Source organism: Piliocolobus tephrosceles, chromosome 8, assembly GCF_002776525.5.
Source record: "Piliocolobus tephrosceles isolate RC106 chromosome 8, ASM277652v3, whole genome shotgun sequence".
In the NCBI taxonomy this organism is placed as follows: Eukaryota; Metazoa; Chordata; class Mammalia; order Primates; family Cercopithecidae; genus Piliocolobus; species Piliocolobus tephrosceles.
Window position 1 is genome coordinate 10,992,539 of NC_045441.1, and position 18,542 is coordinate 11,011,080.

Consider the following 18,542-nt stretch of genomic DNA (forward strand, 5'->3'; position numbering starts at 1 on the left):
GCAGACAGACCAGGGAAGAGGAATTGTCCGTGGGAATGATCCAGAAAGCATCTGTGATGATGTGTGAGAGCCAGAGGTAGAGGCATGGGCTGCGAGGGCAGCAGTGCAGGGCCTCCGAGAACATCTCCCTGAGTGTAGGTATGAGGGTACTCAAGCCCTCAGACCAACAGGGCTTCCTTGCTGAAATTTGGGGGCATGAGGTGACAGGCAGCTGGGGAAGCCAGACTGCACTTCTGTCTGGCTTTGCAGAGAGTGTGAGCCTTTAGGACCAGAAGGGAAAGCTCCTGTCCTGCTAGAAAGTGAGGCGTTGGGCTTACTGAGCTGGAACTGCTGTGAGGGGAGGTATTACCTTCCCCTGTAGGAAGCATTTCTTGCCAGAATCACTCCAGTGTTGCAGTGAAAGGTAACCTGCAAATCTGCACATCGAATTTTCATAGGTGCGCTACCCTAAAGGGGAGTATCCTGGGGTTTTTTTCCCCTTCATTGTCCTCTGGCATCTAATTTTGATAGATCTACTCTCTGGTTTGTTTGGTGGGTGTTTTTTATATATTTATTTATTTATTTATTTTAGATTCAGGGTCCCGCCCTGTCACCCGTGCAGTTGCACGATCTTGCTCACTGCAACAACCTTGACCTCCTGAACTCAAGCAATCCTCCCGCTTCAGCCTCCCGAGTAGCTGGGACTACAGGCATGTGTACCACCGTGCCCAGCCTCTTTCTGGCTTATTTTATTTTTTTAAGTTTGCTTTTGTTTTGTGGGAGGGTGGTGCAGGTTGGACCTGAAGGGCTGTGCAGGATTGTCCTTCCCTTTTCCTTATATCACCGGTGCCTCAGTGACCAGCTTCCCAGTGGCCAGGGCTTTGCACAGGGGCTGACCAGGAGCCAAGCTGGGTGTGGATGTTCTCTCCCCAAAGGTCTCGTATGCTGGGCTTTTCACAATGAGTTATAGAGTCCAAGATTTAAGAACGGCTCCAGACCAGGTGTGGAGGCTCATGCCTATAATCCCAGCACTTAAGGAAACCAAGGTGGGCAGATCATTTGAGGTCATGAGTTCGAGACCAGCCTGGCCAACATGGCAAAACCCCATCTGTACTAAAAATACAGAAATTACAGGTGTGGTGTGGTGGGACATGCCTGTAATCCCAGCTACTCAGGAGATGAGGCGGGAGAATCACTTGAACCTGGGAGGCAGAGGTTGCAGTGAGCTAAGATCACACCACTGTACTCCAGCCTGGGCAACAGAGCAAGACTCTATCTCTAAAAAAGAATGGTCCTGGAGACAGACAGACAGACAGACCTAGTTTGAGTCCTTTTGTTGCCACCACCTAGCTATGTGACCTTGGGCAAATTATCTCACTTTGCTAAAAGCCTCTTTCTCCTGGGAGGCAATTCTCATACTTACCAGGTAGGGTTGGTGTGGGGTTAAGTATGTATATACACACAGCATTTAGCTCTCAATAGTACCTGCTACTTATTCAGCAGTGTGGTTTTTGCCAGAAATTTACCCCCCTTTATTTGGATAACAAGTTTTCCCAAGCTCCAGAAAAATGTCATTTCCTCTCCTCCCCTTCCAAGAATAAAAGTGATCATGATTTGGGAAGGTGGGCGGTGCACATCACTTCTTGTAATTATCACAGCAGTAGTATAAATGATTAAAAAGTTAGAGCAGGGGCCCGCACAATGGCTCATGCCTATCATCCCAGCGCTTTGGGAGACCAAGGCGGCAGGATCTCTTGAGGCCAGGAGTTCGAGACCAGCCTGGACAACGTAACAAGACCCTATCTCTTAAAAAAAAAAAAAGATGGTGTGAGTACTTTGTGTGTTGCAGTAAAGAAATACCTTAGGCTGGGTAATTGATGAAGAAAAGAGGTTTATTTGGCTCATGGTTCTGCAGGCTGTACAAGCACGACGCCAGCATCTGCCTGGCTTCTGGGGGTCCTCAGGAAGCTTTTACTCATGGCAGAAGGTGAAAGGGGAGCAAGCATGCCACAGGGCAAGAGAGGTGGGGGGACCCCAGACTTCTTAACAATCAAATCTCAGTGATTGAGAGGCCACCAAGCCGTTCATGAGAGATTCGCCCCCGACCCAGACACCTCCCACTTGGCCCCACCTCCAACATTGGAGATGAGATTTCAACCCGAGATTTAGGGGAGACAAACACCTAAACTATATCAGGCACATAATAAAAGTTAGAACAAAGAGGGAACTTCCGCCTCATGGGCCACAACCCACCCACCCTGCAAAGATGAGTAAATGGAGTCCCCAGGTAATGCCAAGCCCTTCAGAGCCCTCTCTGTTATGCTGGCCCCTCCTCCCCTGCACATGCCTGGGAGGCCTGCTGAGACACCCAGTGTCTGCCTGGGGTGCAGCCTGGGCCAGAAGGCCAGAGGCTCTAGGATAAAGTGGCCTCTAGATGAGGTTGGTCTGGTCTGTGAGAACTCACCTGGGGCCAGGGGGCCTCATGAGGCAGAGACCTCATCAGGCACAGCACACTGACGAGGTCACACACTGTGATGTGTCATGAGCAGCCCCACTGGAACAAGTGTTAGGGTCCAAGTGCTGTACAGCCACTTCCAGCCGGTCCTTAAAGGCAAAAAAGGCCGGCTGTTGTGGCTCATGCCTATAATCTCAGCACTTTGGGAGGCTGAGGTGGGCAGATCAATTGAGGTCAGGAGTTTGAGACCAGCCTGGCCAACATGGTGAAACCCCGTCTCTACTTTAAAAATACAAGAATTAGCCAGGTGTGATGGCACACACCTGTAATCCCAGCTATTCAGGAGACTGAGGCATGAGAATTGCAAGAACCTGGGAGGCAGAGGTTGCAATGGGCCGACATCACGCCACTGCACTCCAGCCTGGGCGACAGGGCGAGTCTCTGTCTCAATTTAAAAAAGGTAAAAATGCTGTATGTTTACATGAGAGTGTAGACCATTGACGTAGCAGAGCAGTGTTGGCTTTTTCAGAGCTGACCTGTCTGGAGTCCATTCTAGAAGTGTCCAGCTCTTGCCTCACTTTGGCCTCATCCGTATGGCTTGAGAGAGACGTATCACCAACCACTGTGTACACAGAGCATCTCTTCCAGGCTCTGAACAGCCAAGCCAAAAGGCAGAAAGGTGCCCAGTCCCCTCTCCTGTGCCCCGATGTGATCGTTGGTGGAATTCCACATCTCTGAAGAAAGCACTCTGGGTCCCACCTCATGAAAAAGGCCAACCTCTTCTCTTAACAAAAGAGCCTTTAACACAAAAATTAGCCAGGCATGGTGGTGTGTGCCTGTAATCACAGCTACTCAGGAGGCTGAGGCAGGAGAATTGCTTGAAACCAGGAAGCGGAGGTTACAGTGAGTGGAGATCGCGCCACTGCACTCCAGCCTGGGCCACTGAGCGAGACTCTGCCTCAGAAAAAAAAAAAAAAAAAGCCTTTCGCTTCTGTGCACTAAGCCACGTGGGTGTTAATCACCCAGGTAATGTGCTTTTGCCCTGGCCAGCGCGTGTCTGTACAGCTCAGAGAGCAAGAATGGCTGTGAGTTACACACCTGGCAGGTGCGCTTGCTGCACCAGAGGGAGCTCCATTGCCGCAAACCCTGTCTGGCCCTCCCCCAGCTCTGCCCGGCCTCGGCGCCTTCATTCATTCATGTCATAGTGCTTTCCTGAGCACGCATCTATGCCGGTGCTGGGCGCACAAGGAAAATGAGCCTCCCCTGCTAAGAGGTGGATCTGTAGCAGCGGGCTACCATTCCTAAGAGCTCCCCTCTCCAGGGGGCTGGGGCCACAGTGCTTCTCCACAAAGCATCCAGCATGCAGAGTGGCATAGGCGTGTCTGGAGGAGGGCACAGGTGGAGCAGCCCTGCCCCAGAGCCACCCACACACAAAGCTTCCAGCATGCAGAGTGGCATAGGCGTGTCTGGAGGAGAGCGCAGGTGGAGCAGTCCTGCCCCAGAGCCACCCACAGGTCTGTTCCATTCATCAAGTCCGCTTTGATGTTCCCTATTTGGGCAGTTGAGGCGATGTCTGTGAACTTGCAGTTGGTGGTACGGGAGCCACTCACCAGAGCCGCCTGGGCCTGGGCTTTCCCGAGACAGCCCTGCCTTCCAAGGGGCCCCTCGCTGCCCCACATCACTGGCGCTCACACCCCACTCTAGGACTTCTCCAGGCCACATGCCAGTCACCAGAGCATCTTCCCCCAGGCTACAGCACCCTCTGCTCTGCACACACAGCCCCCGACCACCAGAGTGGAGGGCGCTCCAGGCTAGGTCCTTTCCAGCCCAGTCCCTTCCATGCTTTCTCCACCGAGCACTGCGCGTTTCTTGTCACTTGTGAACCAGCAGAGCTGCAGGGCCAGGCCGTCTTGCTTGCTTGCTTGCTTGCTTGCTTGCTTCCTTGCTTCCTTCCTTCCTTCCTTCCTTCCTTTTCTGTCTCCCTCTCTTTCTTTCTCTCTCTGTTTCTCTCTCTCTCTCTCTCTCTCTCTCTCTCTCTGTCTCACTCACTCACCCTCACTCTGTCAACCAGACTGGAGTGCAGTGGCACAATTATAGCTCACTGCATCTTCAAACTCCTGGGTTCAAGACATCCTCCCACCTCAGCCTCCTGAGTCCCTAAGCTGGGCGCGGGTGTGCGCCACCACATCCAGCTAATTCTTGCCCTTTTTGTAGAGGCGGAGCTCGCCATGTTTCTAGGGTTGGCATCAAACTCCTGGGCTCAAGGGATCCTCTCATCACAACCTCCCGAAGTTCTGGGATTACAGATGTGAGCCACTGTGCTTGGCCTGTAGACTTTCTTTCTTTTTTTTTTTAAATTTATTTGTAATTTGTGTGGGTACATGGTAGGTGTATATATTTATAGGGTACATGAGATATTTGATACAGGCATGCAATGTGAAACATCACGTCATAGAGAATGGGGTACCGTAGACTTTCTTGACTCTACTTCGATTGCTTCTTCCAAAATGCACGCGCCATTATGAACTTTTTTTTTCTGAGAAAATACTTAAACCCACCTAAAACTTTATTAATCATCCCTCAGTTACAGGACTAATTTAAGACTCATCAATAAGATGATATGATATTTTACCATTGATTTCCATCCCCCCTCCCCCCGCTTTTTTTCTTTGACTGGTACTAGAGAAACCAAAGCTCTTCTTTTCAGCGAAATCCATTGATCCTCCTCAGCCTAAACGTTTAAAGTTCAATTTAACATTTAGGGAGTAAAAAGTCTCCAAAGGGACTCGTAACCATTGATTTTGTGTCAGAGTTGAAGAGCTAAGGTTTAAAACACACCGATCCTACCAGGTTATGAGAGACTTGTACCTACAGCCATATAGAATTGTGTGCTTCTCTTACTGTAGGTTTTTTTTTTTCTTTTCTGCAGAGGTTACGATAAAAGCACTTAAAGAGAAAATCCGAGAATATGAACAGACACTGAAGAACCAAGCCGAAACCATAGCTCTTGAGAAGGAACAGAAGTTACAGAATGACTTTGCAGAAAAAGAGAGGTGAGCATGGCTTACAGGCACACACAGACCGACATAGCATTTGCCCCTGAACTTCACATCACAAGACAAGTTGATAAATGGATCTGCAAAATAAGCCTAGGTTGTAACCCCAAATCCGTAAAGGCGGTGGGCAAAATGTTTCAAAAATTATATTCTGGCCAGGCGCACTGGCTCACACCTGTAATCTCAGCACTTTGGGAGGCCGAGGTGGGTGGATCATGAGGTAAGGAGTTCGAGACCAGCCTGACCAACATAGTGAAACCCCGTCTTTACTAAAAAATACCAAAAAAAAATCAGCTGGGTGTGGTGGAGTGCATTTGTAATTGCAGCTACTTAGGAGGCCGAGGCAGGACACTTGCTTGAACCCAGGAGGCAGAGGTTGCAGTGAGCCAAGAACATACCACGGCACTCCAGCCTGGGCAACAGAGTGAGACTCCATCTCAACAAAGAAAAAAAGATATTCTACATTTGTGAGGTTTCTGTGAGCAAAATGCATCTGCCTTTCCCAATCGGTGGATGGTGTCAGGCAGCCAGTGAGCCCGAGGGTATCCAAGCCATGCAGGGGCAGAGGTGAAGCTCAAGGCATGAGTCGTTAGCAAGGTGGCACCCGGCAGCTGCACCTGGGCTAAGACCAGAGAGGAAAGTCCATTCCCAGTGTGTGGCCTCTGGGGACAAGCCGTGGGCTGCTGCTAAACTCTTTCTGCCTCCTCAATCAAATTGATATTTAATATTACACGCACACACACACACACACACTCTGATGTGATATTTAATATTACACACACGCGCACACACAATCTCGGTGGGTTTTTTGGTATTGCCTCTCATTACCTTACATATCAGGGAGTTACTATCAGTAAAATATGTTAATGCCCTATGTAACTGATGTGAGTTTTAGATTTCTAAATACCAATTACCAAAAACGTTTCCCACAAATAATGAGTTGGTTTTCCCCTAGCATGATGAGTTAATGAAAGTTAGATTCCTTGTAACAACAATAAGGACTATTGAACTTACCGATTCCAACCATATCGATCGGATTTTTTTTTTTTTTTTTTTTTAAGAGAATTTCGCTCGTTGCCCAGGCTGGAGTGCAATGGCGCGATCTCGGCTCACTGCAGCCTCTATCTCCCGGGTTTAACCAATTCTTCTGCCTCAGCCTCCCGAGTAGCTGGGATTACAGGCACCCGCCACCAGGCCTGGCTAACTTTTGTATTTTTAGTACAGACAGGGTTTCACCATGTTGGCCAGGCTGGTCTTGAACTCCTGACCTCAGGTAATTACAGGTGTGAGCCACCACACCTGGCCTAGATTGGGTTTTTTTAAACTCACGGGTTAAATTAAGATATTAAGTTTTATACCCGCTCCCATCAAGAAAAGCAAAAAAGGGGGAAAAAAAAGATACTGAATTTTAACTTTAGTGTGAAGAAATGTATATATCCATCAACAGGAAGCATGAAATTCGTGATTACAGGTGAGGGGCCAAGTGGGACTGTGGCTGGTGTGGGATCTTGTTTTATTTTCAGTTGACTTCCTATGCTGATACTTGGTGAGCTTTTCTTTTTACTTTTTCTGGTTTTGTTTTGTTTTTTTCCGAGATGGGCTCTCACTCTGTCACTCAGGCTTGGGTGCAGTGTCGCAATCTTGGCTCGGTGCAACCTCCGCCTCCCAGGTTCAAGTGATTCTCCTGTCTCGGCCTCCTGAGAAGCTGGGACTACAGGTGTGCACACCACCATGCCCAGCTAATTTTTGTATTTTTAGTAGAGACGGGGATTCACCATGTTGGCCAGGATAGTCTCGATCTCTTGACCTCGTGATCTGCCCACCTCGGCCTCCCAAAGTGCTGGGATTACAGGCGTGAGCCACCGTGCCCGGCCCTTGGTGAACTTTTCTAAGGCAGACTCTGTAGCAACATCATTGAGTTAGGAAGTGAGGCTCAGACACTGGACCAAATTGAAGACTAGCTGAAACAGGGCCTGGAGAGAAGCAGGTTTCTATAAGACATGCCCACCAGTGTGCCATGTCAGTTTACCATTGCCGTGGCAACACCCAGGGGTTACCACCCCTTTCCATGGCAATGATCTCCCAGCCCAAAAGTTACTACCCCTTCCCTAGAAATTTCTGTATAAACTGCCTCTTAATCTACCGGTAATTAAAAGTAGGTGCAAATATGAGTGCGAAACTGTCCTCAGCTACTACCGTCAGCACATGGCCTGTGGGGCAGTTCTACCCTGCGAGACCAGTCACGGAGCTATAACGCTGCCACCTCCATAAAGCTGCCTTCTTCTGCCCTACCACTGGCTCGCCCTTGAATTCCTTCCTGGCTAAAGCCCAGAGCCCTTGCCAGCTAAGCCTTCCTTTGGGGCTCGCCTGCCCTGCGGCATCATGAAGGCCTCTAGGGAATGTCATTAAGCTGACTTCATTCAGAAAGAAAACTGGCCGGGCGCAGTGGCTCACATCTGTAATCCCAGCGCTTTGGGAGGCTGAGGCAGGAGGATCCCTTGAACTTAGCAGTTCGAGACCAGCCTGAGCAACATAGAGATATGCCATCTCCATGGCATGAATGAATGAATGAATGAGCCATGCAGGTCAGCTTGTGCCTATAGTCCCAGCTACTCAGGAAGCTGAGGCAGGAGGATTGCTTGAGGTCAGGAGTTCCAGGCTGCAGTGAACCACTGCAATCCAACATGGGTAACAGAGTGAGATCTTGCCTCAAAAAAAAAAAAAGAAAGAAAGAAAGAAAAAAGAAAGAAAAGAAAAGAGGCTGGGCACAGTGGCTCACACCTGTAATCTCAGCACATTGGGAAGGTGAGGTGGGTGGATCACTTGAAGTCGGGAGTTCAAGACCAGCCTGACCAACATGGTGAAACCCTGTCTGTGCTAAAAAAAAATACAAAATAAGCCAGGTGTGGTGGCGCATGCCTGTAATCCCAGCTACTCGGGAGGCTGAGGCCTGAGAATTGCTTGAACTCGGGAGCGGAGTTTTGCAGTGAGCCAAGATCGTGCCATCGCATTCCAGCCTAGGCAACAAAAGCGAAACTCTGTCTCAAAAAGAAAGAAATAAAACAAAAGAGAACTGCTAGCTCCCGCCCACCCAGGGCCCTCCCTGCATCAGAACTTGGCCGGAGGCTCTCAGTACATTCTCTCACTAATTGCCCAGGATGGATCTGCAATGTAGATCATCTCATTTCATAGAGGGAGAAACAGGTCGTGGGTGAGGTACCTCCTACAGCTTTTGCAGCTAATCAGGGCCAGAGGTGGGACTTTGCAACTCCAGACTGGCGCCTGCCCACCTCTGCAGCCCTGGCCTCCCTGTCTGCTCTGTCATGGCCACCTGGAGCCCTGGCTGCAGGACCAAGTTCAGTCCCTTGGGGCCACGCCCAACTCTGCAGGTGAAGGCCGTGTCCATCTTCCCTGGGGGAGCGCGGCAGGGCACAGACTCCAGGAAAGGAGTGCGCATCACAGAGTCAAGGCTCGGACAGACGGGCAGACCTTTGACCCCATTGATACGGACTTGGTCTTAAGTAAATGCCTCTTAGGAAAGCACTCTTCACCAGTGAGTGATCAAGGGGGAAAACGCAAGCGATTTCAGGGCCCTGCCGTGGACAAATGGGTTAGTAAAAAGAAGGACCATCCCTAACTGGGATGTTATGTCACCATTAAAATATTAATAATAATTATGGAGAATTCATAGTAACATGAGAAACGTATCTAGTATAATATGAAGTCAAAACATCATACAAAATTATATACAGTACAGTATGATTGTACGTCTTCCTACGGCAAACTCATGCATTACCACAATATGGAAATAAACACATATGGGAATTAAATATTATTAAGTTGACTTTTCTTTTTTTTGAGATGGAGTCTCGCTCTGTCACCCAGGCTGGAGTGCAGTCACGCAATCTCGGCTCACTGCAACCCTCCGCTCCAGGCTGAAGTGATTTTCCTGCTTCAGCCTCCTGAGTAGCTGGGATTACAGGCGTGTGCCACCAAGCCTGGCTAATTTTTTAGTAGAGACAGGGTTTCACCATGTTGCTCAGGCTGGTTTCGAACTCCTGACCTCAGGTTATCCACCCCCCTAACCTCCCGAAGTGCTAGGATTACAGATGTTAAGTCACTGTGCCCAGCTCTTGGCTTTTCAAATTAGGTAAAGGGATTAGCTATATTAAAATATACAATAACTGATTCTTAGAGGGAAGGGCTGAAGCTAGAATTTACTTCATTCATTGTGTGTGTGTGTGTTTCGAGACAAAGTCTCACTCTGTCACCTAGGCTGCAGTGCAGTAACATGATCTCAGCTCACCGCAACCTCCACCTCCTGGGTTCAAGCAATTCTCCTGCCTCAGCCTCCCAAATAGCTGGGGTTACAGGTGCCCAACATCACGCCCAGCTAATTTTTGTATTTTTAGTAGAGACAGGATTTCACCATGTTGGCCAGGCTGGTCTTGAACTCCTGACCACAAGTGACCTGCCCGTCTTAGCTTCCCAAAGTGCTGGGATTACAGACTTCATTCTTTATACCAAAAAATTGTTGATGGATCTAGGATTTAAATATTATAATTTTTTATTGTCACAAACATACTGGAAGAAAACTGGGGTGCGTATTTGTTTTTATTAATATGACTATCTAAAACTTTAAACAGATTCTTAAAAACAAATAATATTTTAAAAACATAAACTGAGAAGAAATATTTGTACCATGTAAGACAAAAAGGCTAATTTTCATTATATACAAAGAGGTCTTCAAAATTAATAAGAACAAAATCCACTCTACAAAAATAGGCAAAGGAGATAAGTAGGCATTTCATACAAAGAGAAATAACATAGCTTTACTCAGCAGTAAAAATTTAAATTTGATTTTATCTTGCGTTGGCAGAGTATATGAAAACACACTTACATATTGTTGGTGGGAGTTTAAATTGGTGAAAGTTTTTTGTTGGGAAGTTTTTCAGTATCTATCAAAACAAGAAAAGTGGCCAGGCAAGGTGGCTCATGCCTGCAATTTCAGCACTTTGGGAGGCTAAGGCAGGCAGATCACTTGAGGCCAGGAGTTCGAGACCAACCTGGCCAATATGGTGAAACCCCATCTCTACTAAAAATATGAAAAACAGCCAGGCGTGGTACACACCTGTAATCCCAGCTTCTTGGGAGGCTGAGGTGAGAATTGCTTGAACTCAGGAGCAGACATTGCAGTGAGCCGAGATCACGCCACTGCACTCCAGCCTGGGTGACAGAACAAGACCCTGTCTCCAAAAAAGAAAAAAATTACAGATACCCTTTGGCCATTGTAATTCCTCTGTTAGCATTTCATCCAACAGATTCACTCTCAAAATTATGCAACAATATCTCCACAATGATCACTGAGGGAATGTTCAGTAGAAAGAAACCTAGAAACAATCTGAGTATCCATAGAGGCTTGATTAAGTTAATTATTTAATAAGAATGAGGAAGAACTATGTTTGCTGGAAATAGAACATTTCTAAAATACAGAGAGAAGTGAATAAGGGACCCCAGAATGTGATGTGTGTTGTGATCACCTTTGTATTAAAAGAACAGGGCGGGGAGATTATATTACACTGTAGTATATTAAATACTTCTGGCCAGGTGCGGTGGCTCATGCCTGTAATCCCAGCACTTTGGGAGGCCGAGGCGGGTGGATCACGAGGTCAGGAGATCGAGACCATCCTGGCTAACACAGTGAAACCCCATTTCTACTAAAAAATAAAAAAAAAAAATTAGCCGGGCGTGGTGTCGGGCGCCTGTAGTCCTAGCTACTCGGGAGGCTGAGGCAGGAGAATGGTGTGAACCCAGGAGGCGGAGCTTGCAGTGAGCCGAGATGGCGCCACTGCACTCCAGCCTGGGCAACAGAGTGAGACTCTGTCTCAAAAAAACAAAAACAAAAACAAAAAAACCTTCTGTTTCACTAGCCAGTATATTACATTGCTTCATTATTACTCTATAGTATGCTACATATTAGATCATACTATACTTTAGTATATTACATTCATTCATATTTTGCTATACTATGTGACATATTAATTTATATTGCCCTATAGTATGTTACATATTAGTTCATGTTACACTATAGTATATTACATTATTTCACATATCACTATAGTACGTTACGTATTAGTTCATGTTACACTATAGCATGTTACATATTAGTTTGTATTACACTAGTTTGTTACGTGTTAGTTCACATTACGCTTTAGTGTGTTACACATTAGGTCATATTACGCTCTAGTGTGTTACGTATTAGTTCATATTACCCTATAACGTGTTACGTATTAGTTTATGTTACACTATAGCATGTTACGTATTAGTTCATATTACACTATAGCTTGTTACATGTTGGTTCATAGTACACTGTTGTTACATGTTAATTTCTATTATGCTATAGTGTGTTATGTGTTTGCTTATAGTACACTATCGCCTGTTACATATCATATGCTACATATTAGTTCATATTATGCTATAGTATGTTACGTATTTGTTCATATTACACTTTAGCCTGTTACATATGATGTCGTATTTCTGTACATGCAGAAACATTTTAGAAAGATACAAACGAAATTCCACTCCTCTATCTGAGGAGTGGAAATGAGCCAAGGATAGTAAGAATCTTCCATTTTCCATGCTCTTGTCATATTTGATTATATCCCTGAGTGTCCATAATTGAAATACATGAAAATATTAGCAGTGCTTTTCTAGAGGTGATGGGAATTGGGGCGACTTTGTAAACTGTGTCATTTCTACTTTTCTGTATTCCCAGTTTATTATTATGAGAGCATATGTTATATTCATATGACATAAAAATAATAAACTTATTTTTGGAGGTTTTTTTTTTTTTTTTTTTTTTTTTTTTTTGCAGATTAAGAGGAAGGAATGCTATTTATTGACCAGGGAAGTCACTTAGAGATCCTGGGAAATGTGAATCTGTGGAATGCCGTTGCAAGCATTCACAGTGTCCCCATTAGGTATTGCAGTTGCGTTTGCATTCCATTATAACAGAGACGAAACAGCTGCCACATCTATTTAGTGCATCCTTTATTCCAAGAAACTCCTTCATTGTGTCAGCAGAATGTAAATGGATCATTCTTCTTGGGCTAACTTCAGAAAACAATGAGTGCGTGATGATGATTTTTTTTTTTCTTTTTAAAATCTGGCATTGCAAGAACAAATTACATTTAGGATAACCTTCTACGCCAGTTACCACCCGTCAAGCCCCACGGGTTGCACACTTCCCATGATGTGACACGCAGTTACAAAGTTGGAGTGTGGAAGCTGCGGGAGCAGGGCCCACAGCACACGTGTCGTCGCTGGCGATACCCCGTGGCACGCCTGCCGCCAGCTGAGCACAGGGAGGGAGCTGAGCTCAGCCCAGAGGCACACGTGCATTTCAGTTGGTAAAGGAGATGACCAATTTGGCTTCATCCTCTTCTTTGCAGAAAGCTGCAGGAGACACAGATGTCCACCACCTCAAAGCTGGAGGAAGCTGAGCATAAGGTTCAGAGCCTACAAACAGGTTTGATACTCTCCTTCCTAGTACCGTGGATGTGGGGAGGACCCGGGGGAGAGTTGGGTCGGCTCCCTGACCGCCCCGGTCCCCGCAGATACCTGTTGCTCTTGGGGGCCGTGGGAGCTGCCGTGAGCCCACGCTGAAGAATTCCGCAGCACGCCCGCCAGCTGCTGCGCCTCATTCCTCACTGACTTTGAGTTGTTAATGTAGAGGTGGGAGGATCTCAATTCCATTTTCATCCCTTCCACACGCCATCCTTGCTTCCTGCTCTTTTTCCAACAAACACGTCTAAATCACCAAACTGTCAAGGACTGACATTTCATTTGGAACAATAATAGAAAAAAAAAAAAAAGTCATTTCTACCCTAAGTGAAGTTAAGGAGAACAGTAATTTCAGACCTTTAAAATTTAAAAGCCACCAAAAAAGGTTATGCTCAAGTTTTTACAGTATCTTTAAACTTCTTTCTCTCTCTCTGTCTCTCTCTTTTTTTTTGTTGTTTTTTGAGACAGAGTCTTGCTCTGTCGCCCAGGCTGGAGTGCAGTGGCGATCTTGGCTCACTGCAAGCTCTGTCTCCCAGGTTCACGCCATTCTCCTGCCTCAGCCGCCCGAGTAGCTGGGACTACAGGCGTCCGCCACCACGCCCAGCTAGTTTTTTGTGTTTTTAGTGGAGACGGGATTTCACCATGTTAGCCAGGATGGTCTCGATCTCCTGACCTCGTGATCCGCCCACCTCAGCCTCCCAAAGTGCTGGGATTACAGGCATGAGCCACCGCACCCAGCCCTCTCTCTTTTATTTCTGTTTTTGTTTTGTTTTGTTTTTGTTCTTTTGAGACAGGGTCTTGCTCTACCACCCAGGTGGTGCGCAGTGTTGTGATCTCCAGTCACTGCAACCTTTACCTCCGTGGGCTCAAGCAATCCTCCCACCTCAGCCTCCCCAGTAGCTGGAATTAACAGGTGCCCGCCACCACACCCGCCTAATTTTTGTATTTTTAGTGGAGATGAGGTTTCACCATGTTGGCCAGTCCGGTCTCGATCTCCTGAGCTCAAGTGAGCCACCACGCCCAGCCTCTCTTTTTTATTTCTGAAAGAGAAGTATCACCATGTATTTCATTTAAATGTATTTTTAAATTTTATTTATTTTTTTTGATGACCCAGAACTGAGCAGAAACGTGGACAGACATCAGAAGTCATGATTCAACTTAAAACACAAATGACGAGAGTGGGAGAAAATAATCACAACCAGTTTGACAAACGGATAATTAAAAAATGTAAAGGCTGCCAGTCAATCCGTTAAACGAGAGAAACAGTGCAATTGAACAATAAGCAAAGGATAGGAATAGTCAGTTCACAGAAGAAATGCAAATGGAAGCTACACATATGAAAAAATGCAAAGTTTTTTTAGCCAGGGAGATGCAGATTCAATTAGTGAAAGACTGTTTTGCCTGTCAGACTGTCAGAATTTTTTAATTATTTATTTATTTATTTTTGAGATAGAGTCCCGCTCTGTCACCCAGGCTGGAGTGCAGTGGCGCGATCTCATCTCACTGCAAGTTCTGCCCCACCAGGTTCAAGTGATTCTCCTGTAATCACAGCTACTCAGTAGCTGTGATTACAGGCACACGCCACCATGCCCGGCTAATTTTTGTATTTTTACGGTGTTTCGCCATGTTGGCCAGGCTGGTCTCGAACTTCTGACCTCAGGTGATCCACCTGCCTTGGCCTCCCAAAGTGCTAGGATTACAGGCGTGAGCCACCGCAGCCGGCCTAATTTTTTATTTCATTTTAGAGACATGGTCTCACTCTGTTGCTCAGGTTGGAGATCAGTGATATAATCATAGTTCAATGCAGCCTCAAAATCTGGGCTGAAGTGATCCTCCTGCCTCAGCCTCCCAAGTAGCTGAGACTGCAGGCACGCACCACCACACATGGCTAATTTTTTTTTTTTCATTGTTTATTTTATGGACATGGACTCTCACTGTGCTGCCCAGGCTGGTCTTGAAGTTCTGGCCTCCAGCGATCCTCCCACCTCAGCATCCCAAAATACTGGGATTACAGGTGTGAGCTACTGCACCTGGCCTTTGAAAAAAAATATAGCAACTCTGGCCTGACAAAGACTGTCAAAAATTATTGAAACACCCAGTGTTGGTGAGGGTGAAATGGCACTTAAGGAATGGATGGGCATGGAAGAAGCCTCTTGGGAGGCCAGCTGGGTGGCATTTATGTAAAACTCCAGTGCCCAAGCTATTCAGCCAGCAGCTTCACTTCCAGGTATCCTGATGAGAGAACTGAAGGTTATTGCCACTGCCCGCATCTGCAGGTGGAAGGATTTCCATACCATACTGCCCAGGGAAAAAGACTAGTCTCAAGAAATATTCATACCATCCCATTTATGGGGGTAGAAAATAAAAAAAGATATATACACACACATATATACATGCAATTATGTATGGAAATTTTTTTAAATGTAAAATACACTTTCTTTTATTTTGTTACACTTTTTTGAAACAAGTCTCCGTCTGTCACCCAGGCCTGGAGTGCAGTGACGTGATCTCGGCTCACTGCAACCTCCGTCTCCAGGGTTCAAGCAATTCTCCTACCTTATCCTTCTGAGTAGCCAGAATTACAGGCTATGCGCCACCATGCTTGGCAAATTTTTGTATTTTTAGTAGAGATAGAGTTTCGCCATGTTGGCCAGGCTGGTATCAAACTCCTGACCTCAGGTGATCCGCCAGTCTCAGCCTCCCAAAATGTGAGCCACCTCACCCAGCCAGAAATAATAAAATACACCTTAAAAGATGAAATCATCCAGGTGCAGTGGCTCACACCTGTAATCCCAGCACTTTGGGAGTCCCAGGTGGGAGGATCACTTCAGGCCAGGAGTTCCAGACCAGCCTGGGCAACATAGCAAAACCCTGTCTCTACAACAGTGTTTTAAAATATTAGCCAAGCATAGTGCCTTGCACCTGTAGTCCCAGTTACTTGGAAGGCTGAGGCAAGAGGACGGCTTGAGCCCAGGAGTTCAAGGATGCAGTAAGCCGTGATTGTGCCATTGTACTCCAGCCTGAGTGACAGAGTGAGAAAACTTGTCTCTTAAAAATGGAAGGGAAAGAAAGAAAGAAGGAAGGGAGAATGGGAAAGAAGAAAGGAAGGGAGAGAAGAAGGGAGGGAGGGAGGAAACTATTAACATTGGTTCTGTCTTTGTAGGTGCTTGGGATTCGATGAGGCAGAAATGAAAGGGGATTTCCTATTCCATTTTTTATATTTTCATCATCTTGACCTCTTTTGTGTTTTTCTAATCTTTGTTTTTCCACGCACCTGACTCTTCACAGAAATCTTTGCTCTTTTGAAATGGGAATAGATTACTTGTATATGCATTCTTTTAAAATTTCATTTAAATAGTTAGTATCTTATGTCATGGTTTTATATTCTTTGCCTTTCAGCCCTGGAAAAAACTCGAACAGAATTATTTGACCTGAAAACCAAATACGATGAAGAAACTACTGCAAAGTAAGTCTGTCCGCTTGGCCTCCCTTATCGGCACGCATTTCTCACTTGATTTTGCTTGTGTAGGGCTGGATTGAGAAGGTTCTTGACTTCTGTGCTGCTGCAGGGACACAGTGTCTTTCCCATGAGTTACTTGCGTCGGTTCAATGCACATTCTAGCACTCATTGGGTAACCCTTCCAACAAACTTCTGTCATTTACTGTAAAGCCTGGTCACTGCTATGCCTTCTGCCATGAAAATTTGGGAGTTAGTTTATACACGATGTGACACATGGGACATTTTTTGTGTGGAGTTGGGTCTGGGTAAATCACATCTCTTCTTCCTTGGGCCATAATTCTTCATTTCTTCCAGGGCCCTTTAGGAACGCCTGCCCCAGAATAAGCCCATTCCCATGCAGGCATACGGGTTCATGTCATACCTTGCAACGCGATGTGTGGATATACGGATAGACACAGATTCGGGCAGGCAGAGTCACAAAAGGCCAAGTTCCCACCCAGTTCTTGTCCAAAGGAAATTAGAGGTGTCCACTACAAGTGTACTTTTTACCAGCCCATCTTTCGTGCAGAACACCAGCAAGGAAGAAATAATAATCGACATAAATCATGAAAAGATGAAGAAATGGCAGAAATTGCTCCTAGCCATGGCCTCCTCTACCAAATTCCAGGGGAGCAATGCCAGGCTAGAGTTTGAACCCTGTTTTCCTGTTCTGGAAGGCTTTTCCCATCTTCCGCGGAAACACACATGCGTGCTTACTGCCATGTCTCTTGGGTTTCCCTATTCCAGTAACTAAGGTCCCCCTACTGTGCTCACACAGTGCCTCCGTGGGCATCAGCAAGAAGATGGGTGCTTCTGAATGGCGCCGCTGTCCCACCAGGCTTCAGCTCTGTATGGGTGCTGGTACTTAGTATCCCTCTGCGCCATCTCACGTGACCTGAGGCTTTGAGGGTGCTGCTGGGTCTGTTGCTTTCAGGATGCTGTATGGGGTTCTTGGCCCTTTGCTCTGGGTCGTTTAGTAGCCTGAGACCTTGAGAACCCAGCTCCCCAGCCTGGTTATCAGAACGGATTCTGATCATGAGTATGAAACTTACAAAGAGTAAGACATCACCACTAGATCAGCTACTTTCTTCTCTCAATTACTTCTGCTTGAACCTGATTAAGCAACTTACTTGTACTAAGTAAGTTGCTTTTCTCAGTAAATCTGATTTTTTAAAATTACTGTATTTCATCAGGCATGGTGGTGTGTACCTGTAGTCCCAGCTACTTGGGAGCCTGAGGTGGGAGGATCATGTGAACCCAGGAGTTGAGGCTGCAGTGAGCTATGATCGTGCCACTGCACTCCAGCCTGGGCAACAGAGCAAGACCCTGTCCCTAAAAAAATTTTAAATTAAAAAAATATTTTTTTGTTTTAAAAAACATTTCAGGGGCTTAATCCCCTTCACGTAAAAATTAGCCCTGTCTCAGGACTGTAGCTGAGAGGGCAGTGGCTCCCTTGGGGTGCGCCCCACTAGCCCTCTGAAGTAAGAAACATTCTTGTCTCCCCAGTGGTGAGCCAGGCCGAGGGGTGTGGTGTACACGAAGGGAAAGAGACTCACTCGGTTAGATGATAGGCACGGCTCAGAGATAATAGATTCATTCATTGATTCAACAGATGTTCACAGAGGCTTCCTCTGTGCCTTGCCCCGTGCAAATTCTGAGCCTTTTATGGCTCCATGGCCATTGCAATCCAGCATGCCCAGTGCTGCAATCAAGGGGATGGGCGCTGGCCATCAGCAGGTCAGACAGGGAGCCTGCAGGTGGCAGGCAGGGCACTCCCATTGGGATAGTCAGAAGAGAGTTTGGTTGGGTGCAGTGGCTCACGCCTGTAATCCCAGCACTTTGGGAGGCCAAGGCAGGTGGATCACCTGAGGTCAGGTGTTGGAGACCAGCCTGGCCAACATGGTGAAACCCCGTCTCTACTAAAAATACCAAAATTAGCTGAGCATGGTGGTGCGCGCCTGTAACCTAAGCTCCTGAGGTGACTGAGGCA

At 46.6% G+C, this 18,542-nt stretch overlaps 1 protein-coding gene across 8 annotated transcripts in view; it reads left to right on the forward strand.

The window, feature by feature from the left end:
• CUX1 (cut like homeobox 1) overlaps positions 1 to 18,542 on the forward strand; it is a 469,420-nt gene that overhangs the window by 286,216 nt on the left and 164,662 nt on the right. For all 8 annotated transcript variants that reach the window (XM_023194480.1, XM_023194479.1, XM_023194482.1 and 5 more), the window contains 3 exons: positions 5,364 to 5,487; positions 12,942 to 13,018; positions 16,453 to 16,519. In XM_023194480.1, the coding sequence (XP_023050248.1) occupies positions 5,364 to 5,487; positions 12,942 to 13,018; positions 16,453 to 16,519 (268 nt within the window). The remainder of the gene's footprint in view (positions 1 to 5,363; positions 5,488 to 12,941; positions 13,019 to 16,452; positions 16,520 to 18,542) is intronic.